The 27080-nt window shown below is 37.1% G+C and overlaps 2 protein-coding genes across 6 annotated transcripts in view; both read right to left on the reverse strand.

The window, feature by feature from the left end:
* The window catches only part of LOC105972824 (uncharacterized), an 87937-nt gene that overhangs the window by 59888 nt on the left and 969 nt on the right, over positions 1 to 27080 (reverse strand). The window contains exons 4-12 of one of the 3 annotated variants that reach the window (XM_012997804.2): positions 26939 to 26993; positions 25784 to 25873; positions 25611 to 25695; positions 25426 to 25521; positions 25127 to 25311; positions 24957 to 25045; positions 24623 to 24725; positions 24282 to 24342; positions 23957 to 24170 (exon numbers count right to left, since the gene is read on the reverse strand). In XM_012997804.2, coding sequence (XP_012853258.2) covers positions 24298 to 24342; positions 24623 to 24725; positions 24957 to 25045; positions 25127 to 25311; positions 25426 to 25521; positions 25611 to 25695; positions 25784 to 25873; positions 26939 to 26993 — 748 coding nt within the window. In that variant the 3' untranslated portion in view covers positions 23957 to 24170; positions 24282 to 24297. Of the gene's footprint in view, positions 1 to 23956; positions 24171 to 24281; positions 24343 to 24622; positions 24726 to 24956; positions 25046 to 25126; positions 25312 to 25425; positions 25522 to 25610; positions 25696 to 25783; positions 25874 to 26938; positions 26994 to 27080 lie in introns of those variants that run through there. The other 2 variants (XM_012997805.2, XM_088816807.1) reach the window with 2 other exon arrangements.
* LOC105972772 (putative late blight resistance protein homolog R1A-10) lies at positions 19431 to 23255 on the reverse strand. 3 transcript variants are annotated; one of them, XM_088816806.1, is made up of 3 exons: positions 20314 to 23255; positions 20051 to 20146; positions 19431 to 19889 (listed from the first exon to the last, which is right to left on the reverse strand). In XM_088816806.1, the coding sequence occupies exons 1-3, from the start codon at positions 22135 to 22137 to the stop codon at positions 19878 to 19880; spliced, it is 1932 nt and encodes a 643-aa protein (XP_088672932.1). In that variant the 5' UTR covers positions 22138 to 23255; the 3' UTR covers positions 19431 to 19877. The 3 variants fall into 3 exon arrangements, with proteins under 3 accessions (XP_088672932.1, XP_012853206.2, XP_088672931.1); XM_012997752.2 differs by having other exon boundaries at positions 19431 to 19877; positions 20314 to 23254; XM_088816805.1 differs by lacking the exon at positions 20051 to 20146 and having other exon boundaries at positions 19431 to 19877.

A 27080-nucleotide genomic window follows, 5' to 3' on the forward strand; every position in this document is an offset into this window, starting at 1 on the left:
TAATAATAATAATAATAATAATAATAATAATAATAATAATAATAATAATAATAATAATAAGTATGTGACCAACAAGACAACTTGTGGCTATGGTCTTTCCATTTATTCTTGTAATAAATAATCATTTTTCGTATTAATGATAAAAACACATTGGCATTCTTTATCTTTGTCCCTTGTTCAAACATAGATGTAGTCCTTGGAGTTATTCCAAGTACTTGTAATTGATCTTTTAGGATCGTGAGATACTTGCTTAAGTATTATAATTGTTAACCGTGTTCCTAGTCGGTTACGCCACCAATGAGGATATCGGCCTTTCCCATTAGAGATTAGCAGTTAGTATATGTGTACTACGTCTCATCAGTAAATGATATTGTGATATCGGCAAACATAAGTGGGTGCTCGTAAGTTGACGAGTTCACTAAACTCCCTCATCCTAGAAATTTCGAAGTGGTTCTCAATAATCGACTAGAGATCTCTATGGTATAGTTGTACACCATTAGTCCTTAAGACCTAGACATCACCGTGACGTCACTAGAGGACCAGCTGTATCGTAACCTGTCCCTGAGTTTCACCAAGGACCGCCCCAAGGGCCAGTGGGAGGTCTGTGCATTTGGATGTCCTGTGTGTTCTCATAATTTGTAATCTTTAAGTCTCTGGCCAGAGCTGACTAAGTGATGATTAGGAAATTCTATTCTCTAAGTCATGCACGTACTGATTACAACACTTAGAACGATCGCACAGTTATTGAACTACTAAGGAGGTCTTGATGAACCAATGCCTCTAGTTCAATCAGGACATATGAATCGAAGGGATCGTACTGTACATTAACTATATCAAAAGGTTCTTGCAGGCACTTCATTTGTATCTAGGGAATCATAACGCGTAGTTGCTAGACGCCAATCTTGATTCGTTGGGTGATTAAGGTTAAACGAGCTTCATCTTGATCGTAACTCTAGGGACGAGTTTAAACCACAAAGAGTTGTGCACCCACGGCTAGCTTACCCCTGAACCATCGAGGGTCACACTGCTCGTGCACTCGAGTTCTTTGAATAAACGGTCAAAGATTAAAATGTTTAATCTTTGCATGATTGGAAGTCAATGTGATTGAGTCCAACATTCTAATTTGGAATTATGAATGAGAATTAGAAAAGGAAAAGAATAGGCGAACATCTTATTGAACTTTCTAAATGGGGAAGTTTCCAAATTTAGAAAGTCCACTAAATTAGGGTTTCCACTTTTAGAAATTGGAAATCGAGAATTGGCACTCGTAATGACGAGGACGTTTCAATGATTCCGAAAATGTAATCGTTATAATTTTCCGATCATTGAGTTGTGAGAAACGAGCGAGTAAAGACTAACGAACTTAAGTTGTTGGGCCCGGTCCAACTTAAGCCCGTTAAGGCTATTATACAAGACACTATAAATACATGATTTATAGGTCTTACACAACACACAAGAGACATACCAAAACCTAGCCGATCTCTCACAACCCTCGGCAGATTCTCCACCTCCGTCGTCGCCGCCGTCTGTCGCCGGAATCGACCTCACGCGTCGATTGTTATTGGTAGCTTCTTTCCATTTGTCTTTTTCTTCCGTCTATTCTTACTTTTACGTGTCTAGTACCACGTATTTAGTAGATCTTAGTATACAAGGTGAAATCCGAGAGGAGGAAGACCAAGGAGTCGAATTGCCGAGAAGCCATCGCCGAAGCACCGCCGCACGCGCCTGCCCGAAGACTGCGCGTGGATCTCACGCGCCGCCTTCGTTGAGCGCGTCCATCGACGCTGCACCGCCGTTGCTCCTCCCGACTGCACAAATTGGTTTCTGTGGCAGTTTGCTTCAATCCGAGAGTTTGCCTCACGCTTTAAGAGGTATTTTTCGGATCCGTTTTTAATTAGGTACTAATTTAATTAGATTAAATTATATGTTAATATTCGCAGTATGAGTTCTCGTGAATTGCTATATGTAATTGTTTGTATGAACTCGTGATTTACAGCGAGCATGCTATGTGATTTATTACCGAATTAATTATACGCACGTTGTTTTTAATTTTCGCTGGAATCGTTAAGGTACGTAATTAATTGCTTAATATGAGTCGAGCATGTGTTTATGTGAATTAAATTGTTTATTTCATGTAAAAAAAATGTTTTCCGCTGCGTACAAGTGCCCGATTCCCAACAGGTTATTTCACCATGTTAGGTTCGAGTCCCATTTCTTGGAAAACTAAGAAACAACCAATCGTTTCTCATTCTTCTGCCGAAGCCGAATATCGTTCACTCGCTGCACGTACATCTGAATTACAGTGGTTAAGATCTGTTCTAACGGATCTTGGTTTCAACAACTCTCAATCAGTTCCAGTTCAATGTTCGAGAAAAAAATCAGACAGGTCTCATTGCTCCCTCATACCTATGTTCTAGCGATCAACTCGCATATATTTTTACGAAACCACTTAGAGGTGAAGCTTATCGACGATAAATTCGCAAGTTGGGTGTATTTTTTGACATATCAATACCACTTCCAACTTGACGGGGGTATTAGAGAAATATTAATCAATTTACATTTTTTGATTTAGTTAAGCGTTAATTAGGTGATTTGATTAGATTGAATCAAGTCTTGATTAGTGATTCAATTAGGGATTTAATTACTTATTTGATTAGTATTAGATGCAATTATTTTATTCATTTTATTGCTCCTCTTTTGTGTGTGTATAAATCTACAAACACTCATTGATGAAATACAAGACAATAATATATCTTCTTTATTCATGTGTTTCGTCAATTTTACACAGCTATCAATTTGCAATTGATCATTAAATTGTGTACATAATTAGGGAATCAACAAACATATTTAAAATTTTGCCATCAAACATGTTTCTAACTTTATAAAAATAGCAAAATGACCCATGAGGTGTCCGACAGGGGTCCTCAAGTGTCCAACACGAAACGTGTTAGGTAGGAATGATCGTTATTTAGTGATGGGTGCCTCAAATTTCAGTCGATTTGAGCATTGATTTGACATTTCGTGGTTTGTTCTTCGTCTCCCAAAAATCGACCTGAAAGTGTCGATTGTTTCACAATTTTTGACATATTTATGCCGAAAATTGTAAATAAATCGACACTTTCAGATCGATTTTTGCGTATTGTCGAAATTTGAATTATCAATTTTTGACAGGTTCCTGTCGAAAATGTTGGAAAAGTCGACAACTACGAAAATCGACAGGTAGCTGTCGATTTTTCCAACATTTTTTACAGGAACCTGTCGAAAAAGGTTGTGGTTTTTTTTTTTTCCAATTTTTATTTGCTTTTTTTAATTATGTATGTTTATTTATTTGTGTGTTATTTTACTTTTTGCAGTGGAAGAACCACGTGAACCTCGTATACCCCGGACTGTCTCGAACTGTAAGAAGATGAAGGAACTATCTGATAAGGGCAAGACAACCATGACCAAGACCAAGAAAAAGACCACGACCTAGACCAAGAGAAATTCGTCTGCACCGTTTAAGGCTCCGGGGCAACGTACACTTACACAGTCTAAAGAGGGTTCTTCCTCAACGAATCCGGTGTCGGCTCTACCTGTCCCATTGACTGTTGAAGTCGGTGATTCAAGCAACCAATAGGCCCGAGGCCCTGAGATATCGGAAACTTTGATAAGCATATTTCTTACCATATTGTGAACGGAGGTCCAAAGCGCTCGGAGCGTGGCACCGAATTTCGATTTTGGAATCACACGAAGACGTTGAATGGCTGGGCGTCGGGGCCGTTTATTATGGAGGTTGTACAGAGAGCTCAATTGATGTCAGTTGTACGCGCCTCGTACAACACTTTGGACGACCATCTACTTAGAGCCTTCATAGAGAGATGGCAGCCGGCTACCAACACATTCCATTTACCTGTTGGGTAGATGACCATCACACTTGATGATGTGAGCACATTGGTCGGTTCGCCGGTGGTTGGACGTACTGTATATTATGAACGTTTGACACGTGATTCCAATACTCATTCCAGTAATTTGATTCTCGAATTGCTAGGAGAGTACCCGGAAGATATGGGTAAGAGGAAAGCGATGAAGTTGGAATGGTTGCAGGCCAAATTAAGTAAGGTGACCAGGAGAGAAAGTGGGAGAAGATGACATACGCCATTCAGGCATATTTGTTATTTTTGTTGGAGTCTACCATATTGTGCGACAAGACCGGCAATATGGTAAGCGTGGAGTATCTAAATCTTGTCGCAGATTTGGATTGGATTGGCGAGTGGCACATTGAAGACGGAGTTCGAGGGCCCATTAGCCACCCGATGGAAGCCTCAATCAAAGACTGCTTCGACGTCTGAACGAGCCATATATGTGCGATCTCGATTAGATGATTTGATACCCGATCAGGCAAAATACAAGTTTAATAATTTATTACTACTACTTGAGTAAGTTTCTAAATTATTTTTTAATTATTTTATTAGGCTATATGGTCACCATACGCGGCTCTTTGCGATCGTTTCCCGATGCCCGACTATGTACGGTTTAGCGGGATGATATTCTGCATGGAGGTATATCATCCGGACAGAGTGTTGATGCAGTTAAACCGGCTCCAGATTATTCTAGGGCGTATATACATGTCAAAGGTGATGTACAAAGCTCTGGTTAACAAAGGGCGACTTGTCCAAAACTCGGTATTCGCCGCGTATGGCAAACGATTCTCCTTCGGTGGGAGGAGTACTGTTTGGACGAGGAGTCGAGGTTCGTTGAAGTTGAAATCGGGGAGGCGGACACTTCGTCGGACTACATGGATTGGTTTCGGTCGCAATGCATGCTAGAATTCAGTAGGCATGGAGCCCATCCCCCTCGACCCTAGGCGAATCGACCTCGACCACGTAAATCTCGTCAAGAGGGGTCCAAATAGGGAGGTCCAACTTTTGCAAATTCTGAACTTGGTGAGGGGTACACTTAGCGAGGTACGGGGACTTGCGCCATCCGATGCCCATACAGTCATGTGGGGGACACTAAATAACATCGTCAGATTGATCGAGCCGGATGACCCACCACCACCTCCTCCTAGCATGTCGGATGCCCCACCCTCACCTCCATCTAGCTCGTCGGATACCCCACCACCACCTCCTCTTCATACTACGTTAGAAAAAAGACAATCAGTTGTGAAACGCGTCTTTAGTAGAAAGAAAAAAACACAGGATTAGTCTTTTGTGATTTAGGTGGATTTTGTGTGTTTTATATGGATTTTGTTTGTTTTAGATGGATTTTTCTTGTTTCAGATGGATTTTATTTGTTGTAGATGGATGTTGTTTGGTTTATCCGTCAATTTTGAACTGTTTCTTTTTCTTTTTTCTGATAATTTGCAATTTTAATTTTTTTTAGTCAAAAAACACTGCAGGTATGTTTTTTATGTTATATTGAAATAATTTTGAGTTCCTTTCCTTTTAAATTAAAATTGCAAATTATCAAGGAAAAAAAAAAGAAAGAAAAACAGTTCAAAATCGACACATAATTGTCGAAATTTGTTCAAAAATCAACATCTATCTCTTGATTTTAAACTGTTTCTTTTTTCTAATTCTTTTGATAATTTGTAATTTTAATATTTTCATCCAAAAAAAATTAAAATATATTTTTTTATGTTATATTGAAATAAATTTATCCAATGGGCACGTGTGGTAGGTACATCCCAGTTGCTCACAACGGTTTGCATGTTTCTAATGGTTTCTTCGCCGTAGTGCATGCGCGTGTAAATGGGAAAATTAGCAGTCAACTCCCGTAGCACGTCATCTCGTACTCGACCCCATTCACCTTCCCCAAATTCCGTCATTGAGGCAACTGCCCAAAATCCACAGTGGCCATCTGAACCGACATTGACGAGTTCTCGAACATGGCTACAAATCGTGGTCTCAATATACTTATTCTTATTGATCAAACCTGTTGGCAAGTTTGAACGACTCGTGCGTTTGTATAGTGCTCTTCTCTGACTCTTGAATCGGTATAGTGATATTTGACTCATTCGATGGCACTTTAAATTTCTTGAACACAGGTTTTTTGAACGGATTCATAGGTACAAGTTGCAGTATATTAACCAGAACTACTTAGCACAATTATAAAATGCAACAACAATAATGAAATGAGACGATAATAGCGACCTTTACCCATGGAGAACAACTAGCTTGCTTCGATTTTTTTTTCTTTTGCTCCCAATACTCAAAATGTGATTTGTCACGATTGCTTGATTTGTCTTTCTTAATTTTTGCTGGTCGACCTTTGCTAACAACTTTTTCACTTGGATCCGTAAGTTTAGTCTTGTCGGGGTGGGTAAACCTTCTCAAATGGTGTCTGGGTGGGTAAAGCTTCTCAAATGGTTGTGCAATTGATTCTTTGCATCAACATTGCCAGATTGAAAGAGATTCTGGTATTATGATATTTTTTTCATCAATGGTTGGTACAATGACTTCTTCTGTGGTCATGACGGGCTCCATACTCATGTGTTTCTAGTACGAGCCTATTAACTCAAGTGGGATAGTACATTTGTTCACAACAACATACTCATGAAGCTCATGGCAGCATGGTAGATTGTGGGTTGTTTGGATGGCGCAACTACAAGACATATCACTCGGTTGCAACTTTTTTGCCTTGTCCACCTCAACTTTCAGTTGTTGCAGAGCGAATTTTGAGATAGTTTCACGAATCTCATTGTATATCAACATTTTGAAAGTGTGTAGGTAAGTATTTTTACTTACTTCAAAAGAAGCTTTGATGTCATCGTGTTGTGCACTTTCGTATGCAAATCCACAAATTTAGCACTTCCCTTTTTCATTCGTCCGTGTACCCCCTCCACCCTACTAGAAGTGTACGTTCCAAAATGAGTTCACTTATTTGTCCACACTGATGCAAGTCTCTCCTTGTAGTGATCCAACCACGAATTAGCTACCTATGCTATAGCCGCCGGATAACTAACAAATGTTGTTTTCATTGATTCCCAATCCTCATTGAACTCGTCTATGGTATTTCTTTCAATAAGAGCCGAAAAAACCGACTGAAGCTGCTTCCACTTGGTATTGTCATTTGTGAACATTTTCTTACAATTAGCCAATATATTTTTGTTCATATGCCACAGACTCAGCAAGTGACTCGATGGATACACATTGGCTATTGCTTTCATTTAAGCCAAATCTCGATCTGTTACAATGCAATTAGGCCGAGAACAATTTCTCATGGCCTCTACCAAACAAGGCAACACCCATTCGAAATTTTCCGTCTTTTTGTGATCCAAGTATGCAAGAGAAATTGAGAACGTCAAGTTGGTACAAGTAAAAACCCACAATTTCAAGAAATTGGAGTTCGTAACAATTGGTTTTGTAGGTGCAATCCATGATGAATACGTACGGATACGACTGTGCCAACTTAATGCACTTTGGGTGGATCCACATCAAGTTGGTAATCTCATTAAGGTCGTTCGATCCATGGTACGAGAGGTATTCGTCTACTTTCAACTTGGCGAACAATAGTTGCAATTGAGATCTCCCAGATAATTCGTTGAAATTTATCCGTTGGATAACATTGTAAAATGTCTTCATACGAGCTACATTGGACGATCATTTTGCTTCAATGGTCTTAGAATTGCTTTTGGTTTCACCATTGCTTTCTTCAAAGTTTGAACATGTGAAGTCTCTTCCTTTGATAATCTTCCGGCATAAGAGTGTCCTTGCAAGTTTTAAAACAAGTTGTGGTTGTGAATACAACTGTGAATAGTCAATTCCCACTCAACATTTCATCTTCCTTGCCTTCCTTTGTCCCCTTCAATTTAAACGGACAATTGCATTTCTTAGAACCAGTGCTCCTTTTTTTCCCGACCTTTGATCATCTTAACCGGGCACCTTCCTGCCAGCATAAAGGCCCCCACGCTCACAACCAACAATCACAAACGGTCTCCTACGTCCTTTCTCCCCGTCATTCGAACCTGCGATCATCATTACTATTCCCATTCGTTTAGATACTTCACGAACCCATTCCAATAAAGCTTCTTCTGTTGGGAATTTTTCTGACGTGGTAAACGCATGGGAGCAATCGATCTACACAAAAGTGGAGAGCTTAATTAAATTTGTAACCGAGAAGATTAGACACATAAGAGTCGAATTTGTGGGTAATTTCGACATCAATGTGTCGAAATTAAGTTTTCAAATTAATGCGTATTTTAGAATATTCGACAAGAAAATGTGTCGAAAATAAGACATATATTCGACATTTTCGTGTCGAAAGTTGGTTTTTAAAATTAATTCCTACAAAGTGTCAAAAATTCACTGTAATTGGACACTTACTTTGTAACACCCCACATTTTCGACAAAATAATTTTATTTTATTTTACCACCTTTATGTGCATATTTGTGAAATTAGAATTTATAATAATTCTTGCAGGGTTAGTATTTACGTGAATTAGGTAATTATGTGAATTATGTGATTATGTGAATTATGTGATTATGTGAATTATGTGCTTATGTGAATTATGTGATTATGTGAATTATGTGTTTATGTGAATTATGTGATTATGTGAATTATGTGCTTAGGATATTTCGAGATATTATGCCAAAATAAATTATTTTTCATGAATTAGGATTTTATTCTTGCATATGAATTTAAATGAGCATTTCATCATATTTATACATGCACAAAATTTTAGAAAATAATTTTTATCATGCATTTTAGGATTTTTTTATTAATGTAGAAAATTAGAAAAATCCTCCCCACATTTTCTTGAATTTTCGGACATCAATACACACACACATGATTTAAAAATTTCATATTAATTAGTAGTAGATATGCATTGGTGTGGTTGTACTTTGAGCATAGAAAGAAATACTCAAGCCTAGTCCCCTACTCTATAGACTAGGTATGCTTTTCCACTCCCACACACCACTTTAAGGCCAAAAGTCTTTCTTTCTTCTTCCCCTCCCGTTCATTTTTTGGCAGCCATATCACCACCACCATAGCCACCACCTTCTCAAGCTTGAACCACCCAAGAACCACCACCACTTCTATTTTCGAAAATTTCAAAATCACCCCCACAAAAAGATGTATTTTCCTTTCTTCTCCATTGGCTTTGAACTCTCCAAAAACTCTATAAATACCTCCCATGCCCAAGATCAACATACACTCTCCACATCCAATCTCACTATCCTTAAGTTCAAAGTCTCCTTCTATTTCAACAAAAGGAGAATTTTCGGCCAAGCTTAGGAGTAAGCTTCTTCTTCCTCTTCTTTTCTTCTTCTTTTTCCGAAAGAGCAAAGCTCTTCTTCATCCAAGTTCTTTTGTTCTTCTTCTTCTTTTCTTAATACCTAATCTAACTCTTAATCTCTTCTTGTATTAGAGAGAAAAGAGCTAACAAATCCTTCCCCTAAAGAGAGAGGTGATAATTCTTGAATTCTTGCTCAAACATGCAACACCACTAGTATTTTCGTTTTTATGTGTTTTTATTGTTTATCCTTGCATATTATGTGATTATATGTTTTAGATGATGATTGCATGTTAGTGTTTTGAAAAGATAACTTTGTTCTTGAAGTTCTATGATTTTTCGAAAATTTGGGGAAAAATGTTTAAATTGCTTATTTGGCTTAATTAGTGCCTTGCATGTGTTAATCTAGTGTTTGATTGTTGATTTGTGAAAAGAAGATGAATTTTTGGCCTAGCCCTGAAACTTTCGGATTTTTGGGGGAAAAATGCTTAAATTGATTATTTGGCTTAATTAGTGTTTTGCATGTGTTAATCTAGTGTTTGATTGTTGATTTGTGAAAAGAAAATGAATTTTTGACTTAGCTAAGGAACTTTCGAATTTTGGAGGTAAAAGGCTTAAAATTGCTTATTTGGTTTATTTGATATCTTGCATGTGTTGATCTTGTGTTGATTGTTGTTTTAAGGCCTTGCATGTTAAGATTTGTGATTGATTGTTGATCTAAGGTCTTGCATGTTAAGATCTAGTGATTGATGGTTGATTTAAAGTCTTGCATGTTAAGATTCTAGTGTTTTCTATGAAAAATGATGAAAGAACTAAGAATTTGTGCTAATTTGATTTAAAATACTATTGCATGGGAAGATCTAGTGTATTTACTTGAATAAATGCAAAGATGGAAGTCTTGAATTTTATTCTTGTAAAAGTACTAGATTTAATGAACTTTTGATGTTAGAGTGTCTTTGCATGTTAAGATTTCGGTTACTTTATGTTTTTATGGCTAAATGATTTTGTGAAACTTTATGTGTATTTTCTATGTGCTCTTGCTTGCTTATGTGAACCATTGGGTGTGAGGATGAGAGAAAGGGTAAGTAGAAGGGTGCATGTGTGGGTGCATTAGTGTCATGAAATTTTAAAAGATAAAACTATGATGGAAAGTCTTTCGAGGTTACGGTAAATTTCCCGGGTACGGCGAGTCGGTACCGTAGGGCCTAGGGGTGGTTTGATCCCACGTAGATAGACATGATTCGATATATATGAGGTTATTTACCGGTAACTTTGATTGACTCTTCCGAGGGATTCCCGATGATTTTTCATGTCATGCATGTTGCATTATGGTGTTGAGGATATAGATGGGAAAATCTCACTCTATGGTCTTGGGATCGTAGGGTTATAAAGGTGGGAAATTCTCATTCTAAAATCTTCAATACGTGTCATGGCATAGGGTTATAAAGGTGGGATATTCTCACTCTATGGTCTTGGGATCATAGGGTTATAAAAGTGGGAATTATTTCACTCTATGCGTGTGACAATTATGTGATGAAGAACGCCGACGAAAAAGGGAAGTTTATGATTGTTTTACTTTATGTTGCATGTTCATGTATAAGATATATGTATGTATATATATATATATATATATATATATATATATATATATATATATATATATATATATATATATATATATATATATATATATATAGATATATGTATATATATATAGATATATGTATGCTCTATGTGTTATGTGTATTCGATAATACTTCAAGATTCTCATTGAGTCCTCAAAGGCTCATATTGGTGTTGTATGTTTGTAGGTATACCCGATTTGGAGCCCGAGGAGTGAAGTCGGGAATCGGAAGGAGATCGTATGGAGGGGTTGTGGATTGTGTTGGCTCTTAATTTAGTTATGTGGTTCTATTTGTATAATATGCTTGTAAAAACTTTCGATACGGTTTTAGGTATTTTCTACCGTTCGCTTCCTCCGATCGGTGGGAATTATTGAAAGACGATATGTGTAGTAGTAATTAGGATTACCCCATTTTGGATAAGTAATCGGTTATCCGTAGTCTTTTGTAAGCGAAAGCAAATTTTTACTATCTATATGCATGCACGCTTTTCGCTCAGTAACTTCCTTATGTTTTGTCTCGATGTTTGAAAATTATTTTCGTATAGTTATTCTGCTTAGAAAATCATGAAACTTTAGTAGTCTGTGCATCTCTCTGTTCTCATCACAATGATAGGTCTTTTTCATGATTTGGGTAAGTATTCAATTAATTATGATTTATTTCTCACTACTGCATTGAAACAGGGTTATCGGGTGTTTTCTGGTATAATTGGAGTTTTACTCCCTCAAATTCCTTGTTTCCACTTGGAAAACATTTTAGACTTATTTTTCTGCCTTGGGGTAAAATTTGGTAGTTTTTGGGACAGTGAGGAATTTATTATAAATTTTCAAAACTCCGTCCCCTGTTCTGGATTTTAAACTGAACAACTGTGCCATTTTAATTATTTCTCCTAAATGGCCATGCATCTTTCAAAACTGTTTTAACTAAGTGATCTAGACCCATGTTCGATGGTATGGTATTATTTTGGGGTCATTTTCATGAGTAGTTTAAGAGGAATTAATTTTTAAAGCTTCTGCATTGAATCTGTCTGCATTTGCATTAAGTCCATCATGCCTAGTTATTTTCTAGTCTTGCATGTAGCATGCATTGGTGTTAATTGGTTGATTAGGGTTTAGTATAGTGTGACCTATCTCCCTCTGATTTAAAAACAAAAAAAAAAATTACGTAAATTTATATCCACAAAAATCATTTTTAAAAGTCTTCCGCTGAGATTACATATAATAAGAGTAATCGAGAGAGGGGTGTCACAGCTTGGGTGGTATCAGAGCAACGATCCCGGAAACCTCCATACGACCTAAAGATCTTCACGATTCTCAAAGCACGACTCCAACTGAGCACTCGGGCAGGTATATGTTTATGTGAATTTTTATGGCTAATGTGAATTGTTTGTATATGTTTAAGTATTAAAATGTCGGGAGCAAGAGCTCGAGCTCAAAATGCCGCTAACGATCCTCACAATCAATCTCGTACCATCCAAGACCTCACCGCCCTCGTCCGAGAACAAAATGAACAAATCAACCGCCTTGTTAACCTTCAAAACCGAAACCCTCCTCCACCTCCTCCTTCTCCTCCTCCTCCCCAACCTAGAAATACAACCCCACAAGCCACCTACGAACGATTTTTGAAAATGCATCCTACCGAATTCCACGGCGGCACAAGTCCAACCGTTACCGAAGAATGGATCAAATCCCTCGAACTTATTTTCGAGTACATGGTGATGAACGACAGCGACCGAATCCATTGCGCACTATTCTTGTTGAAAAACGAAGCCCAAAATTGGTGGGAAGGCGCAAAGAGTGGGATCGATCTAGCAAATACCACTTGGGAAGCTTTCAAAGTTCTTTTCTTCGAAAAGTACTTTTCCAAGAATGTTCGAGCACAAAAGCTTAAGGAGTTTCTCGAACTCAAACAAGGGAACCTAACCGTTGCCGAATTCACACGCCGTTTCGAGCAAGGAAGCCTCTACGCACCTTTCATATCCAAGGACGACACCGAGAAAATGAATCACTACCTAAGAGGCCTCAACCCGATACTCAAGCGCGACGTTCGACTAACCTCTGCCTCTACTTTCCGCGGAGTAGTGGACAAAGCCTTGGAAGCCGAACAAGACGAGATGGAAATCCGACAATGGAGGCCTCCTCACGATGCCTCTTCTCGACCATGGAAGAAACCGAACCTCAACAACGCCAAAGGAAAGCAACCGATCAACCGAGCAACCGTGATCCCGAGCAACAAGCCCTTTTGCCCCAAATGCAAGCGAGAACACTCAGGCGATTGTGTTGCCGGAACCAACCACTGTTTTCGATGCAAGAAGCCCGGACACATGGTCCGAGACTGCCCTATCGCCCCGAGACAAGTGCCGGGACGAGTATTCGCCATGACTAGAGACCAAGCTGAAGCTGACCCGTCAATGATCGCAAGTACCTTTAATGTGTATAATAATTCCGTGTATGCCCTCATCGACTCTGGATCAACTCACTCATTCATCTCAAGTACCCTCGTTGCCGAACTCCGCCTAGTCCGTAGTCAAGCCGATGCCTTGTTTAGCATACTTATTTCTTCCGGTGATGAACTTAAATCCAATTTTATCATCAAAGATTGCCCTATTCAGATTCATAACCAAACCCTAGCCTCCGATCTGATCATTCTACCCATTAAACATTTCGAAGTAATCCTCGGAATGGATTGGTTATCAAAATTCGACGCCCAAATCAATTGCGCTCACAAAACCGTTCGTTTCTCCTTACCGAATGGATGTTTTCTCGAATTCTGAAGCTCGTACAATCCGTCGATTCCTATCATTTCCGCCATCAAAGCGAGCAAACTTATTCAAAAAGGGCATCTATGTCATTTGGTCGACATAGTGGAAACTCTCAACGAAGATAAAGCCGACATTTCCAAAGTGCCAACCGTTTGCAAATTTCCCGATGTCTTTCCCGAAGATCTCCCCGATGTTCCGCCTGATCTTGAAATCGAATTCGAAATTAATTTGATCCCCGGTTCCGCTCCTATCTCGAAGGCACCTTATCGCATGGTGCCATTAGAGCTAAAGGAACTCAAGGACCAAATTCAAGATCTTATCGACAAGAAGTTCATCCGCCCTAGTTTTTCCCCATGGAGTACTCCGGTACTCTTCGTGAAAAAGAAAGACGGAACCCTCCGAATGTGTATCGATTACCGAGAACTCAACAAGGTCACCGTCAAAAACAAGTATCCATTGCCAAGAATTGACGACCTCTTTGATCAACTTCAAGGCTCCACGGTCTATTCCAAAATCGACCTCCGTTTTGGATATCACCAATTGAAGATCAAGAAGGAAGATATTCCGAAAACTGCGTTTCGAACTCGTTACGGCCATTACGAATTTGTAGTGATGTCGTTTGGTCTAACCAACGCCCCAGCCGCTTTCATGGATCTCATGAATCGAATCTTCCGCAAATATCTCGATCAATTTGTGATCGTATTCATCGACGATATCTTAGTGTATTCAAAAAATGATGAAGAACATCGGAATCATTTGGAAATGGTGCTCCAAACTCTCCGAGAGAACCAACTCTATGCGAAGTTTTCCAAATGTGAGTTTTGGTTAAGACAAGTCCACTTTCTTGGTCACGTAATTTCCAAGGAAGGCATAGCCATTGATCCAAGCAAAATTGAAGCCGTCTGTAATTGGTCAATCCCTCGTAATGTCGGAAATATCCGAAGTTTCCTCGGCCTCGCAGGCTACTACCGACGGTTCGTTCCGAACTTTTCCAAGATAGCCGCTCCACTCTCTCGTTTGACCCGAATGGAAGTCAAGTATCAATGGACTCCCGAATGCGAGTCTAGTTTCCAAGAACTCAAGAAGCGATTAACCTCGGCACCAATCCTCGCTCTACCCGATAAAACCGGAAACTATGTGGTCTATAGTGACGCCTCCAAGCACAGGCTCGGAGCCGTCCTAATGCAAAACGGGAACGTAGTTGCCTATGCCTCTAGACAATTAAAAGACTACGAGAAGAACTACCCAACGCACGACTTGGAACTCACGGCAGTCGTGTTCGCCCTCAAAATTTGGAGACATTACCTTTACGGCGAAAAATGTTCGATCTTCACCGACCACAAAAGTCTCAAGTACTTCTTTACTCAGAAAGAGCTCAATATGAGACAGAGAAGATGGCTTGAAATGGGAAGAGTTTTGTATCGGTCTCTCTTGGAAGACAACAATCAAAATGGGAAGAGTTTTGTATCGTATGTGAAATTTCATTAAAACTGGGAGAAAGTATTCGAAATCCATATCTTGAAGACTCGCCTTACGGTTCCCGAATAAGCATAATAGATCTCTTATCTAATGAAGAAGCTAATAACATCTATGAATTTAATGAAAACCCTGCGCTTCTTAGCGACATCGGCAGAGACCTAAGGGATTGTCATTCTATTCCCTTCGACATGGGCCATGAGAACGAAATTTCTCGTTATACGTGCGAAAAGGAGTGGCTTTGACACCGGGAGAGGAGAGATCTTTTATGGGAAGGCCTAACCTACCTTACACTTTAGTAAAAGCTTAGTAAGGAAGTCTTGACCGATTTACCGTCCAATCTAATTCTCCAATTTTTATTTTTTTATTATTTTGTTTGAGATTATATTAAAAAAGTTTAAGATTGTTCTAAACTCTGTACATAAAAATTTATACATAGTAAAATTTAAGTCCTAATCAAGTTAGGATATATAAAAATAACTAATAACATTATGGAGACTAAAATTTATAGAGCCCTTTAGGGTAAGCTCAATGGAATGAGCAAAATGAGTCTACAAATTTCGTTTTGGAGATCCATTTAGGGACGCGCAGAATGTTATGGTCTCTATAAAAAATAAATCTGCAGCCTAAAAAAAATGAGTCTCCGTAATAAAGTTGTATTAGAGTCTCCAAATTCGATCACAAATATAGGGAAAAAAATATAGACTTGGAAAAGTCTTTAAATTTGGAGACCCTTTAGAACCTCTATTTGTCTTGCTTTTTTGGCTCAAGTCTCTGACGAAAGGGACAACCATGAGAAAAGATGATTGATTAATCAGCTAGGCATACGACTCCATTAATCTATATTGCTGACACATTTTAATATTTGGGTTTGCGTTTATGAAAAAATAAATTATTCTAATGGCTATTTTAATAAATGGAGCTATTACTTTGAGTTTTGAATGCGTAGTTATTGAATTAGTTCAATAAAATTAAGTAATATTAACTTATGCTCTATAAGAAAAAATGAATTTGATGTAATAAGTACTCTAATCCCAAAAACACTACTTTTGGGACCTTAACTCAAGAAGAAACAACCCATATTGTTATGCTTTGGAACGGATGAGATTTATTCCTTAGAGCAATAAAAGATATGATTCATGTATAAGTTATTATTTTGAGAAGAACTTATGAAGGAAGACAAGGCTATATTTGCTTAAGAAATATTTTGATTTCATTAAATAATTGTTCTTGCATGGCGAATATTTACCTTTGTATGAGCATTGTTGATCTTCTACTTAGCTTTAAGAAACTCATTATGCATATTAAGTACACAATTTCACACCAATGTAGTTATGAGTTCCTGCAAAAATCCGAACAATTAGAAATTCCTATGTAGAAAGGTTTCCAGTAGGTTTTGGCTGTTGCCAAACTCCTAAAAAAGAAACTCTTTACATAGGCTACAACCTTTCTACACCGATATTTGATGGATTGAAGCAAGAAAAATGTCAGGGGTTTAAAATTCTTGCTATTCCTTACGACTTTTGAGTTATGTTACAGGTTTTAATTGCCCAGCCATGAAATAGTAAATAACATTCATTATAAGCATGAAGTAATTAATTAGTTATTTTTCAATATTAATTATTAAGTACTCGTTAATTAATCAACATTACACATGGAGTTGTGTACCATGCATGTTGATGATCAATGAAATAAAATTGATAAAATTAACTATTAAGGATTAATTAATCTGATATGCTAAATCTCACACTAAATTTCACAATATGAAACTGGTAATGACAACATAAATACGAAAAACCAAACAAAAGAAAGGAGGAAATAATAAAAAAATAAAATTATTCGAAGCCTGGAAGAATATCAATCGATTGCAGCTGAAGTTTGACTTGGCCGGATTCGATATTTCTCAATCTGAGGCACATATCCTGCATTAGATATTCATCCTTCCAGAAAATGAAACTCTCTTCAGACAAGCAATTCGAGCTTGAAGGCAATATTCTTGTGCTTATTATACCGTGTGGTAGGGCATTTGGATGCATCTTAAACGCTTGTACAAATGGTCTAATATCAAACTCTGCGTCTCCCATCTTTTCATCTGCACTGAACATGTTTCTGTCGTACACTGTCTACAACCATACGTACACATAGAATCAACATATATGTATTGCGGTTTCCAATAAGAAAATATATATATATATATATATATATATATATATATATATATATATATATATATATATATATATATATATATATATATATATATTAGGCTTTCTTTTATTTAATTTTGGGGCCCACATTAAAATGGAGCCCTAAGCGATGGCATATCTGGCTTCCCCTCAGGACCGGCTCTGAGAAAATATATTTCGGTTCCTATGGTTTTTTACCGAATTATTCGGTTCGGTACGGTTCGGTACCTGTAAAACCGAAATATATTTTCTTATTTTAAAAAAGGTAAAATAACAATTTCAACGAAATAATTTTGAATTTGACATTCAAATTTCAATAACCGGCTCTAAAAACATAAAGTGATTACAAATAGAGGCTAATGTAAATAATGGAAAACATTATCAATCTATAAGTATTTTAGAATATTTTTATAACCTTAAAGGATTTAAAATAAAAGAAAAAAATAAATATATATTAAATATTTCGGTATTCGGTATGGTACGGTACGGTACCGTACCGAATATCGGAATTCAAAAAACAAATTACCAAATACCGAACCGAATTTTCATTGAGAGAGAGGCAGAAGATTCAAATCTTGAGATCACTAAAACTGCATTAGTTAGTATTCAAACTCAAAACAATTGAAAAACAAAAAAATCTGATTTTAGAAAGCTCAAATTTGTTCTTGATATATCAAACTGAATTTTCTTTTTTTAAAACGTGTATCTAGTCTAGAACCAGAAGGATCAATAGCACAACCTAATAATTTGTTTTAATTTTATTGCTAACGAAAGAGGCTCACCACAGAAACTGGTTGACTCATGCCATTCAGTCTTTCTGACAACACGAGTCTTCAGAATCTGCAGCGCAATCATTTATATATAGTAAATTGTGAGCAGCAAGATTGATACCTCTCTGCACAGAAATTCTGAGCAGTCCAGGCATTAAAGCTCGAATTTGAAGAGCATCGTATCCTACGTTCTCTCGTTGCTCCGATACTTCCTTTACCGATGTCGAATAGGGAATTTTTGCAGCGGTGTAAGTCGATCACTTGAAGCGGTAATATTTCAATAAAATGTGAAGGGAACTCATTCACGCTCACGATTCCGAGATGTATTTGCTCAAGACATGGGAAATGTGTATTGTCTGATTCCCAAATCTCCAACTCACACTTCATTTGAAATCAACTTTTTCCCTACGGCGGAATTCGACCGCAGTTTGAGAAATTCAAGATTTGGTAATGAACCAACAATAGACATATCTTCTCTTGCATTCACTTAAGGCCAACTTTTTAAGTGAACTTGGAAAGACCAAGCGTACCAACAAATGCTAGACTAAGTGATTCAAGTTTATGGAGAAAGCCGAGATTGCTTAAACAATAAGATCCAATTGCCGGATAAACAATTCCCAACTTCTTCAGATTCGGGATTCGTTTAGTTACCTCTTTAGTATATTTGAAATCTTTGACTATTGAATGTGTTTTTAGATTTTCAAGCATTGTGATTTTTTCGCCACGTGAAGGAGGATCTACCATATCTCAACAGGTAGAGTCAACTCTCCACCAACAACTAAGGTTTGTAGGCTCTAAAGCCGGGATAATATAAACGACGACATAAAGATCAAACCCGTGCAAGAGACATATCTATCAACCACATCCAATACCCGTAGTAACGAAGACCGGCGAGCAGTATAAGTAGACAAATTCACATAAAAGAAGGTTAAGAAAGACCGAATAGATGTCGTTAGTGTCATGTCTTTCCACTGGCCACCATTAATTCTGAGGCGGATCTGGTGAAGCATTGTGGTTACGAGTTTTGAAAGGATTATAAAATTATCTTTGTGAGCTTATCTCCTACATAGATCACTTAAATAGAGAAATTATCCGTCTTCGACAAAGTTGTTACTTCATGAGCTACTTATTTGGCCTCCCCTGAAACGTGTTGTATCCAAAAATGCTCAAACCACTCACTCGCCCGCTCGATATCCTCTATGATATTCATGTATGGAGCTTCGAAACTTGAAGATTCACTAACTGCGGCAATATAACCTCCAACGAGTCACCTTCTACTACATTCTTCTCCAATTATTTGGACTAGCCATTTCGATTTTACTAATCAAATTGATGTTGCATTTATTTCTTCTTCTTCTATACCTCCTCTGAATTAAAAAAAATTACTATACCTGTCCGAAATTACAATAAAACAAAATTTCCATTTAAATTTATGATTTCGTTAAACGTATAAATTATTTTACATTGCAATTTCACTATTTTACTCAATGTTTAATTTGATCCAATCACACCCTTAAATTAGTGGAAGTAGGAACTTCAACCACTCGACCGAAATTCGATTTTACCAGATTCTATTTAATCCATCCACCGGAGTTGAAGTTCGACTTGGCCACATTCGGCATTTTCCAATCTCAGGCACATGTCCTGTATTACTATCCCATTTTTCAAGACAATGGAACTTTCTTTAGACAGGCAATTGGAGCTTGAAGGCAATATTCTTGTGATTGTTGTACCGTTTGGAAGGCCATTTTGATGCACCAAACCGGCTTCTACTAATGGTTTAATATCAATCACTGCATTACCCATCTTGTTATCCATGTTGCTCAACTTGTTGTGGTCTCGCACTGTCTACAACGTAAACTACAGATGTTGCTCAACCATTATACACAAACTATGAATCAGCATATACACATAACATATTTGAAACTACAGATTTTGGATCTACAAAGAAAAATGGTGAGAAATAAATATTGCAAAACTAGTTGCCAAATTTATTTTTATCTTAAATTAGAGAATCTCACCAGAGAAACTGGACGGCTAGGATCTAAAACGTAAATTGTGAGTACCTCATCCCATATAGGATGAACATCATTTGTCACAATACGAGTCTCCACACTCTGCATCATAAATATTTATACTAAATTGCAAATTTGTTTTTGAAAATTTGGACCACAAAATATTTAATGCAAATTTGTTATCCTTTTATATCTAAAAGAATATTATGAAGAGGGTGAAAATAACATTAATGAACAAAAAAAACCATCAAAAAGTAGGAACACGAAACCTGATTGCCCATCGTGATAACAACATAAGGATCTCCACCACCAACAGCAAGATTAATACCTCTCTTCACCCAAATTTTGAGCTCTCCAAATGTAAACTTTTGAACATAAAGAGCATCGTAACCTAGGTTCTCTCGTCGCTCTGATATTTCATTTGCAGAAGCCCAAAGGTCATTGCTGCTATTGTGATCTAAGTTAATTGCTCGAAGTGGTAATATTTCGTCAAAATCCAAAGGGATCTCCTTGAGGTTTAAGTATCCAAGATGTAGTTGCTCTAGACATGGGAAATGTGTATTGTCTGCTTCCCATATCTCCAATTCACACTTGTGAATCCATAGGAACTTCAGTCGAGTGAACTCCCCTTCTTTTGGAATCCACTTTTGCCCTACAGCAGCATTCTTCTGTAACTCGAGATCTTCAAGCTTGGGCAGCGAACCAACAACAGACATATCTTCCCAAGGAATCTTGCATTCACTTAACACCAACACTTTAAGTGAACTTGGGAAGACAATTTCTCCACAGCAACTAGTACCAGTAATTAATTCCAGATTAAGTTGTTCGAGTTTATGGAGAAGTCCAAGATTCCTTAAACAATTAGATCCAATTGTCCCACAAACAATTTCCAACTTCTTCACATTAGCGATTCTATTAATTACCGCTTCAGTGCATTCAAAATCTACTACTGTAGAAAGTGTTTGTAGATTCTCAAGAAGTATAATTTTGTGGACATCATCTGGAGGTGGAGGATCGGGAAGAATAATACTATCTCCCTCAACATGTCGAAGTTGGGGCATCTGCCATATCTCACCTGGCAGAATCAACTCTCCATCAACAACTAATGTTTGTAGGCTCCAAAGTCGGGATATTGAAGACGACATCGACATCGTCGGACACATGCAAGAAACATACCTTGAGTTAATTAGCTGTAGAATCTCATCTTTGGGATATATATCAACTACATCCAATACTCGTAGTAATGGAAACCGACGAGCCGTGTAATCAGTTGAAGCCCCTTTAGAGAAGCATAACAAAGACCGTGTAGGTATCTGTGATGTATATGGCTTATGTTTCGTCCCTTTCCATTTTCCACCATTGATGCTGAGACGTGGTGTGATCTTCATGAAAGTTAAAATATCGGGGTTATAAAGCTTTCTAGCGAACGAGAGAATAAAATTTTCTTTCTGAGCTTCTTTCCTGCATAGGTTACTTAAAACATCATGAATGTTGCAGTCGATCACTTCTCCCATAATTGACCTCAAATCGACCAAAATGAGATTTCGATCAATAAGATCCTCCAAGTACTCCTCTCCAATTTCTTCTAAGCTTTTATGCCCACACTGCCTAACAAATCCTTCAGCAACCCACAACCTGACCAGCCTTTCCGCATTGATGATATGATCTTCAGGAAACACGGCAAAGTAAAGGAAACAAGGCTTTAGATGTATAGGCAAGTTATTATAGCTCAACAATAGTATCTTCATGCAGGACTCATCATCTTGATTGTTTACTGCTGAAGTTACATCTTTTTCAATTGACACCCAATGTTCTTCCGTCTTGGACTTTGCAAGAACCCCAGCAATCACAACAAGGGCTAATGGAAGTCCGTTGCATTTTTTTGCAATACTTTTTCCAGTTCCCTCCAATTCATCGGGGCAACATTCTTCTGCAAATATCTTTTCACGGAGTAAATCCCAACTCTGTGATATATCTAGAAGATTCAGTTGATAAGGGCTACAAGATCCAATATCTACAGCCAACTTCATCAGCCTAGTAGTTACCAAGATTCGACTTCCATTATTATTATCAGGAAGGAACCTTTTTACCATATCACATGCTTTGATATCCCACTGTCATCCATTACTATCAAATACTTCCTCCCAAATAGAGTTTTGTGCAGTCTGTCTCCTATTGCATAATCATCATCATCATCATCGATCTCATGTGCATTTATATATGTATTGTTAATCTGATGCAAAAGGCCTAGGAGAATCTTCTTGTCAGTATATTCCTGGGATACCGTAAACCAAGCACGTAGCTGAAAGTGCTCCACAAAGGGATTGTTAAAAACATTAGAGGCAAGGGTAGTCTTACCTATGCCTCCCATTCCAACAATAGAGATGATCCGAAGATTAGATTCGTTGGTGGAGAGAGCGCCCATAATTTCATCCATGTGGTTGTTGAATCCCACCATGTTGTTTTTGCCACCGGCCGGAAGAAGAGGCCTTGATGAAGAAGAAGAACTAGCTTTTGTTGTTGTTAAGTAGTAGTTATTAGGTCGTTGCATATCTTTCTTGAATTTCACCAACTTTTTCTCAATGAAAAGGAACTCTCGTATTGAAATTTTTACACCTTCATACAAGAGATCGGAGCTTTCTTCTCTATCGGCTGAAGATCTTCCAAGAATTTGGTTCATCACATTGAACTCAACGATATATTCTGCTTCATATGCTGCGACACCGATCATCGTCTCCAAGTCTTCCATCTCTTTGTTGCCTCCACTACTTGTATAATTTTCGAAAAAATCTACCAAAATGTACTCGGCCTTATCTCGTAGAGATTGAATCTGATCTGTATCAAAAATGATATCAAGGGTAGGAGGTGGGTGGAGGAGGATCTGATCAAGAGTATGAGTGAGAGAAACTAAAGCTGCATAAGCTACAGCCATCTTTTTTCGATAAACAATTTTTTCGATTAGCAGATTATGCTAAAAGAAAATTTGGTGATTTCTTGGACACAAACAAGAAGAGCAAAGTCAAAATGGTAATTAAGGTGGAATGATTAAATGTGGTGTGAATTAAGTTGTCTAATTAGCGACTTAGTCAGCAATTGGCATTTGATAACAATAAGGTCTTCATCATAAACACCTACCAATATGCCCTTTCAGACATTTTAAAATACATACACACTGCACACACATATTATTAATGTTTGTACATGTGAAAGAGCCGTGTTTATAGCAATCAGCACGAGATGTATCTGCTACAAATGAAAAGTCAAACAAATATGTTTGTCGGGTTAGCTTGCAAATTGCAATATATCTTCAATATTATTGTAATTTGGAGAGATTGATGATTTGCACGAATATAAAAGTTGGTTTTCTAACTTTTCAATAATTACATCGGAATTTGAAAATATTGAGCTTAACTTTTGTTTGTAGCAACTGCTACAACTTTGTGTTTATTTTTCAATATGTTTCCTTTTATTTTTCATTTCCTCCCCGTCGGGACCAAATGTAGCGTCTACGACGCTAAATATGTATCCCAATGTGTCTGTTAACTATCAATGCTTGATCTAATTGTGGTATTTTGAGGCTTTTCCCTGTGCAGTCGAAGGTCAGAATCTCTTCGAATGAGTATACAATAGAACCTCGATAAATTAAAAAATCCTGATTAAATAATAGTTTATCTCGGTCCCGACTGGGTGAAAACGTGTTTAATTATTAACTCAATAATTTAATAATTCGCTAAATTAATAGAAATTTCCTAGTCCAAACTGTATTAATTTATAGAGGTTTAACTGTATTGTAATGGCCAATTACAAGACCATTTCTTTTTTTTTTTCGTTTTGAAAAGAGAAGATGCAATTGCCTGATATAAAGCTACTAGAAAAAGGGAAAAAAAAAAAGAAAAAGAAAAAAGAAAAAAGAAAAAAAAAAAAAAAGGAATGGATTCAAAGGCGTTTTCCCCTTGTAACACGCCCAGTAACTCTTGATGTTATGTGCAATTGTTAATAGTATCTAACGCATAAAATATCGATCCAATGTAACAGTATTTGCATGATGCAAATACTAACGTAAAAAAACCAGAGTCGCGAACATATCTGACTGCTTATGTTGTCTCCCCAAGCATCTAATATAACTCTGATCACGAAAACGAGAATTATCATATATTTATAGAAAAAATAGAATTGTGAGTTTCGAGAACCAGTTATTGGTCCATTTTGTTGGGATCCGACTTAATAAGATAGTTACCTTGTTGAAGTATCTCTCACATTGTGCGGACCAGTTCCAACGGTACACTTTCCATTGCCACCTAAATTTGAAGAACAAGGACATAAATGAATACAGTTGAACCTCTATAAATTAATACAGTCGGGACTAGGGAAATTCTATTAATTTAGCGAATTATTAAATTATCGAGTTAATAATTTGACACGTTATCACCCAGTCGGGACCGAGAGAAACTATTATTTAATCAAGGTTATTAATTTATCGAGTATTAATTTATCGAGGCTCTATTGTATATGCATTCTCAAAAATAAAGCACAGGATGCAGTTGCTAATGCCAATAAATATAAAAGTTCGGTACCTACCCATGATTTTGGAGCTTTTGGGTCGGCGACTTTCTTGTGTTTCTTAGATTGATCCAACAGGAAAGTAATTACGATGCTGACCTTGAACTCAATCGAAAATGGACTGCAAAGGAGGAGTTCACATAGTAAGTACAAATTGACATACGTAGTTATGGTTAGATAGTTAATACAAAATGCAAATTAGTTGAACATCCAATAGTCTACTACCTTAAATTATTCGAGATTGTTTTACACTCACGGTTGAAGCATGCATACATTCTATAATTAGCATTTCGAGTGCGCAAATAAGAGACAAATACCAAAAAAGGGTACAATCGTAAAATCGAACACCTACCCAGCGAAAATTGTTGGACAAGTCAACAGACGAGGAAGAATGATGTAAATGGGCAGAGTCAAGCCACGACAAACATCTCCATCTGCTATCTAAAAAGAGAAACAACCTTTAATGACAGCTCATCAACCAATATCTAGACTTCAAAAGTAATCGAGGAAAAGGGTAAATGCCTGAGTAGTTTGCATCAAAGTAGATTCTGTTGATATCCTATCTCCAATCAAAATTGATTCGACTCGAAGCAAGTGGATGTCAATGGATTGAATAGGAATTGCTGATTTTTCGACGGTTAACTCTCCAACAAGAGGATCCACTAATGAACATTGAGTGCATATTTTCCCCGTAACACGGAAACCACCTATTCAGATTAATCAATGTGATTAGGCTTTCACTTTATCATCACGTCATATGAAAGCCATGTGATATGAAAATTAAACTCAAAGATAGGAAATAAATGACTAAGAACCCGAACCTGATTTAAGTTCAGGAAGTAATGCATGCTTTTGGGTATCCTGCGTAATATAAAATATGACCGTTTCTGGAGAAACGGGTTTCTGTGGAAGATTGTCTGAAAATGTAACAGAAAAAAGAGTCAACACCTACGCATACGTGCCAACATAGCTTATGTCCATGTATACAGAGTGAATTCGTGCTTACCTTTTTCACTTTCAACAATGAATTCTGTTGTTGCGGACAAGGATTTGTGCAAGTATCCTCTCACTACATCTACAGTTATAAGATACTATGATGGCATTTATTAAATTTGAGCGAATGAATTTTTATATGTTAATAAAAGAATAATACCACAGCAGGTACAAAGAAATAATTACCTGGATGCTGATATTGCCTCCATGGAAGGTTTCGTAAAACTTTTCCAGATTCTCTTCCTTCGGGTCTTTTAGGATCACAGAAAATGGTATCTAGTAGAAAGATAAACACGCATTAAATATTAACAAGATTTGTCAGGATATTGTGTTTTACCGAGAATAATATACGAAAGCTAGTTAGAAAATAATAATCATTGCATTAGTGAATAATCATTGCATTAGCTCAAGACACATCATCAACTACTGATACTAATTTTCTAATGAAGCTAATTTCCAAAATCAAATCGTCTACAATTCAGTAAGGCAACATGAGATTTCACGGACTCCGCTGTACTGATTCTATGTCCAAACATATTATACTTTTAATTTTTATCCAAGCTACGAAGTTAATTAAAGTACTATTTGCATCGTGACACATAGACAAGGGGGAAAAAGAAGTCTTTTGACAGACCAGAAATGCTTTAATATCACGCCAACATTCTTCAATACCCTTGAATTACATATTTGACTCACATTCACATAAGTTTCTTACTACTTATGTTATTTCATTGTTCTAAGTCTCATCTACAGATTATATCTTGGTTCTCAACTATGAATATGGAAGGTCATAAGTTTGTAGTAACCCAGAATTTCTAATTCTAAATGTCAGTAATTAAATAGTTTGTACATTTTAAGACCCCTTTGGTTTTTTGTTTTTGTTTTTGTTTTCACGTCTACCATCTCTATATCTTTGGAAGGAATTATAAAAAAAAAAAAAAAAAAAAAAAAAAAAAACAAAAATCTCAAGCATTCATAACTACACCAATCATCACATTCTCAAACAAATAAAAAACAAGATGGCCTTTCCTTTTCCATTTAGGCTAAACCTATTTGTCATATTTAAACTCGCATCGCTTTCTATCGATTCGCTATAGCTCAAAATACAGCCGTCATAGTTGGGTTGACATTACCCCTTATCCTTTACTGCAGCTAACTTGGTAAGGAGAAAGTTCTTCCATCATTTAAATATTCAAAAGAAAAGATTTATGATATGTCACAGACACTGCTTCTACGGAAGATTTAGCTCACAGCATTAGTGGTTTATCATGTACACATTCAAAAAGAACTTCCAACACCTAGCACAGTACAAATCGAACATCTTAAGCACTAACGTCATACCTCGGTAATACCTGATCCAATCTTTCCAGATGATCTAACATCAACAACCTTCTTCCTGCTCATACATTGTCAAAATCAATTGCAGCAAACATAAAAGAAACTTAATAACGAAGCAAAACGCATTGATCAGCTTATGTTTTAT

This window comes from Erythranthe guttata, chromosome 4, assembly GCF_056151865.1.
Source record: "Erythranthe guttata isolate IM_541 chromosome 4, IM_541, whole genome shotgun sequence".
NCBI lineage: Eukaryota > Viridiplantae > Streptophyta > Magnoliopsida > Lamiales > Phrymaceae > Erythranthe > Erythranthe guttata.

Bases quoted from the DNA above. Each gene is read 5' to 3' on its own strand.
- LOC105972772 (XM_012997752.2), bottom strand. From the start codon at position 22,137: ATGGTAAAAAGGTTCCTTCCTGATAATAATAATGGAAGTCGAATCTTG. The intron at 20,147-20,313 runs GTTTCGTGTTCC...TTTATGATGCAG, and splicing joins TTATCACGATGGGCAATCAG to AGTGTGGAGACTCGTATTGT. The intron at 19,878-20,050 runs GTGAGATTCTCT...TTTACGTTGTAG, and splicing joins CTAGCCGTCCAGTTTCTCTG to ACAGTGCGAGACCACAACAA.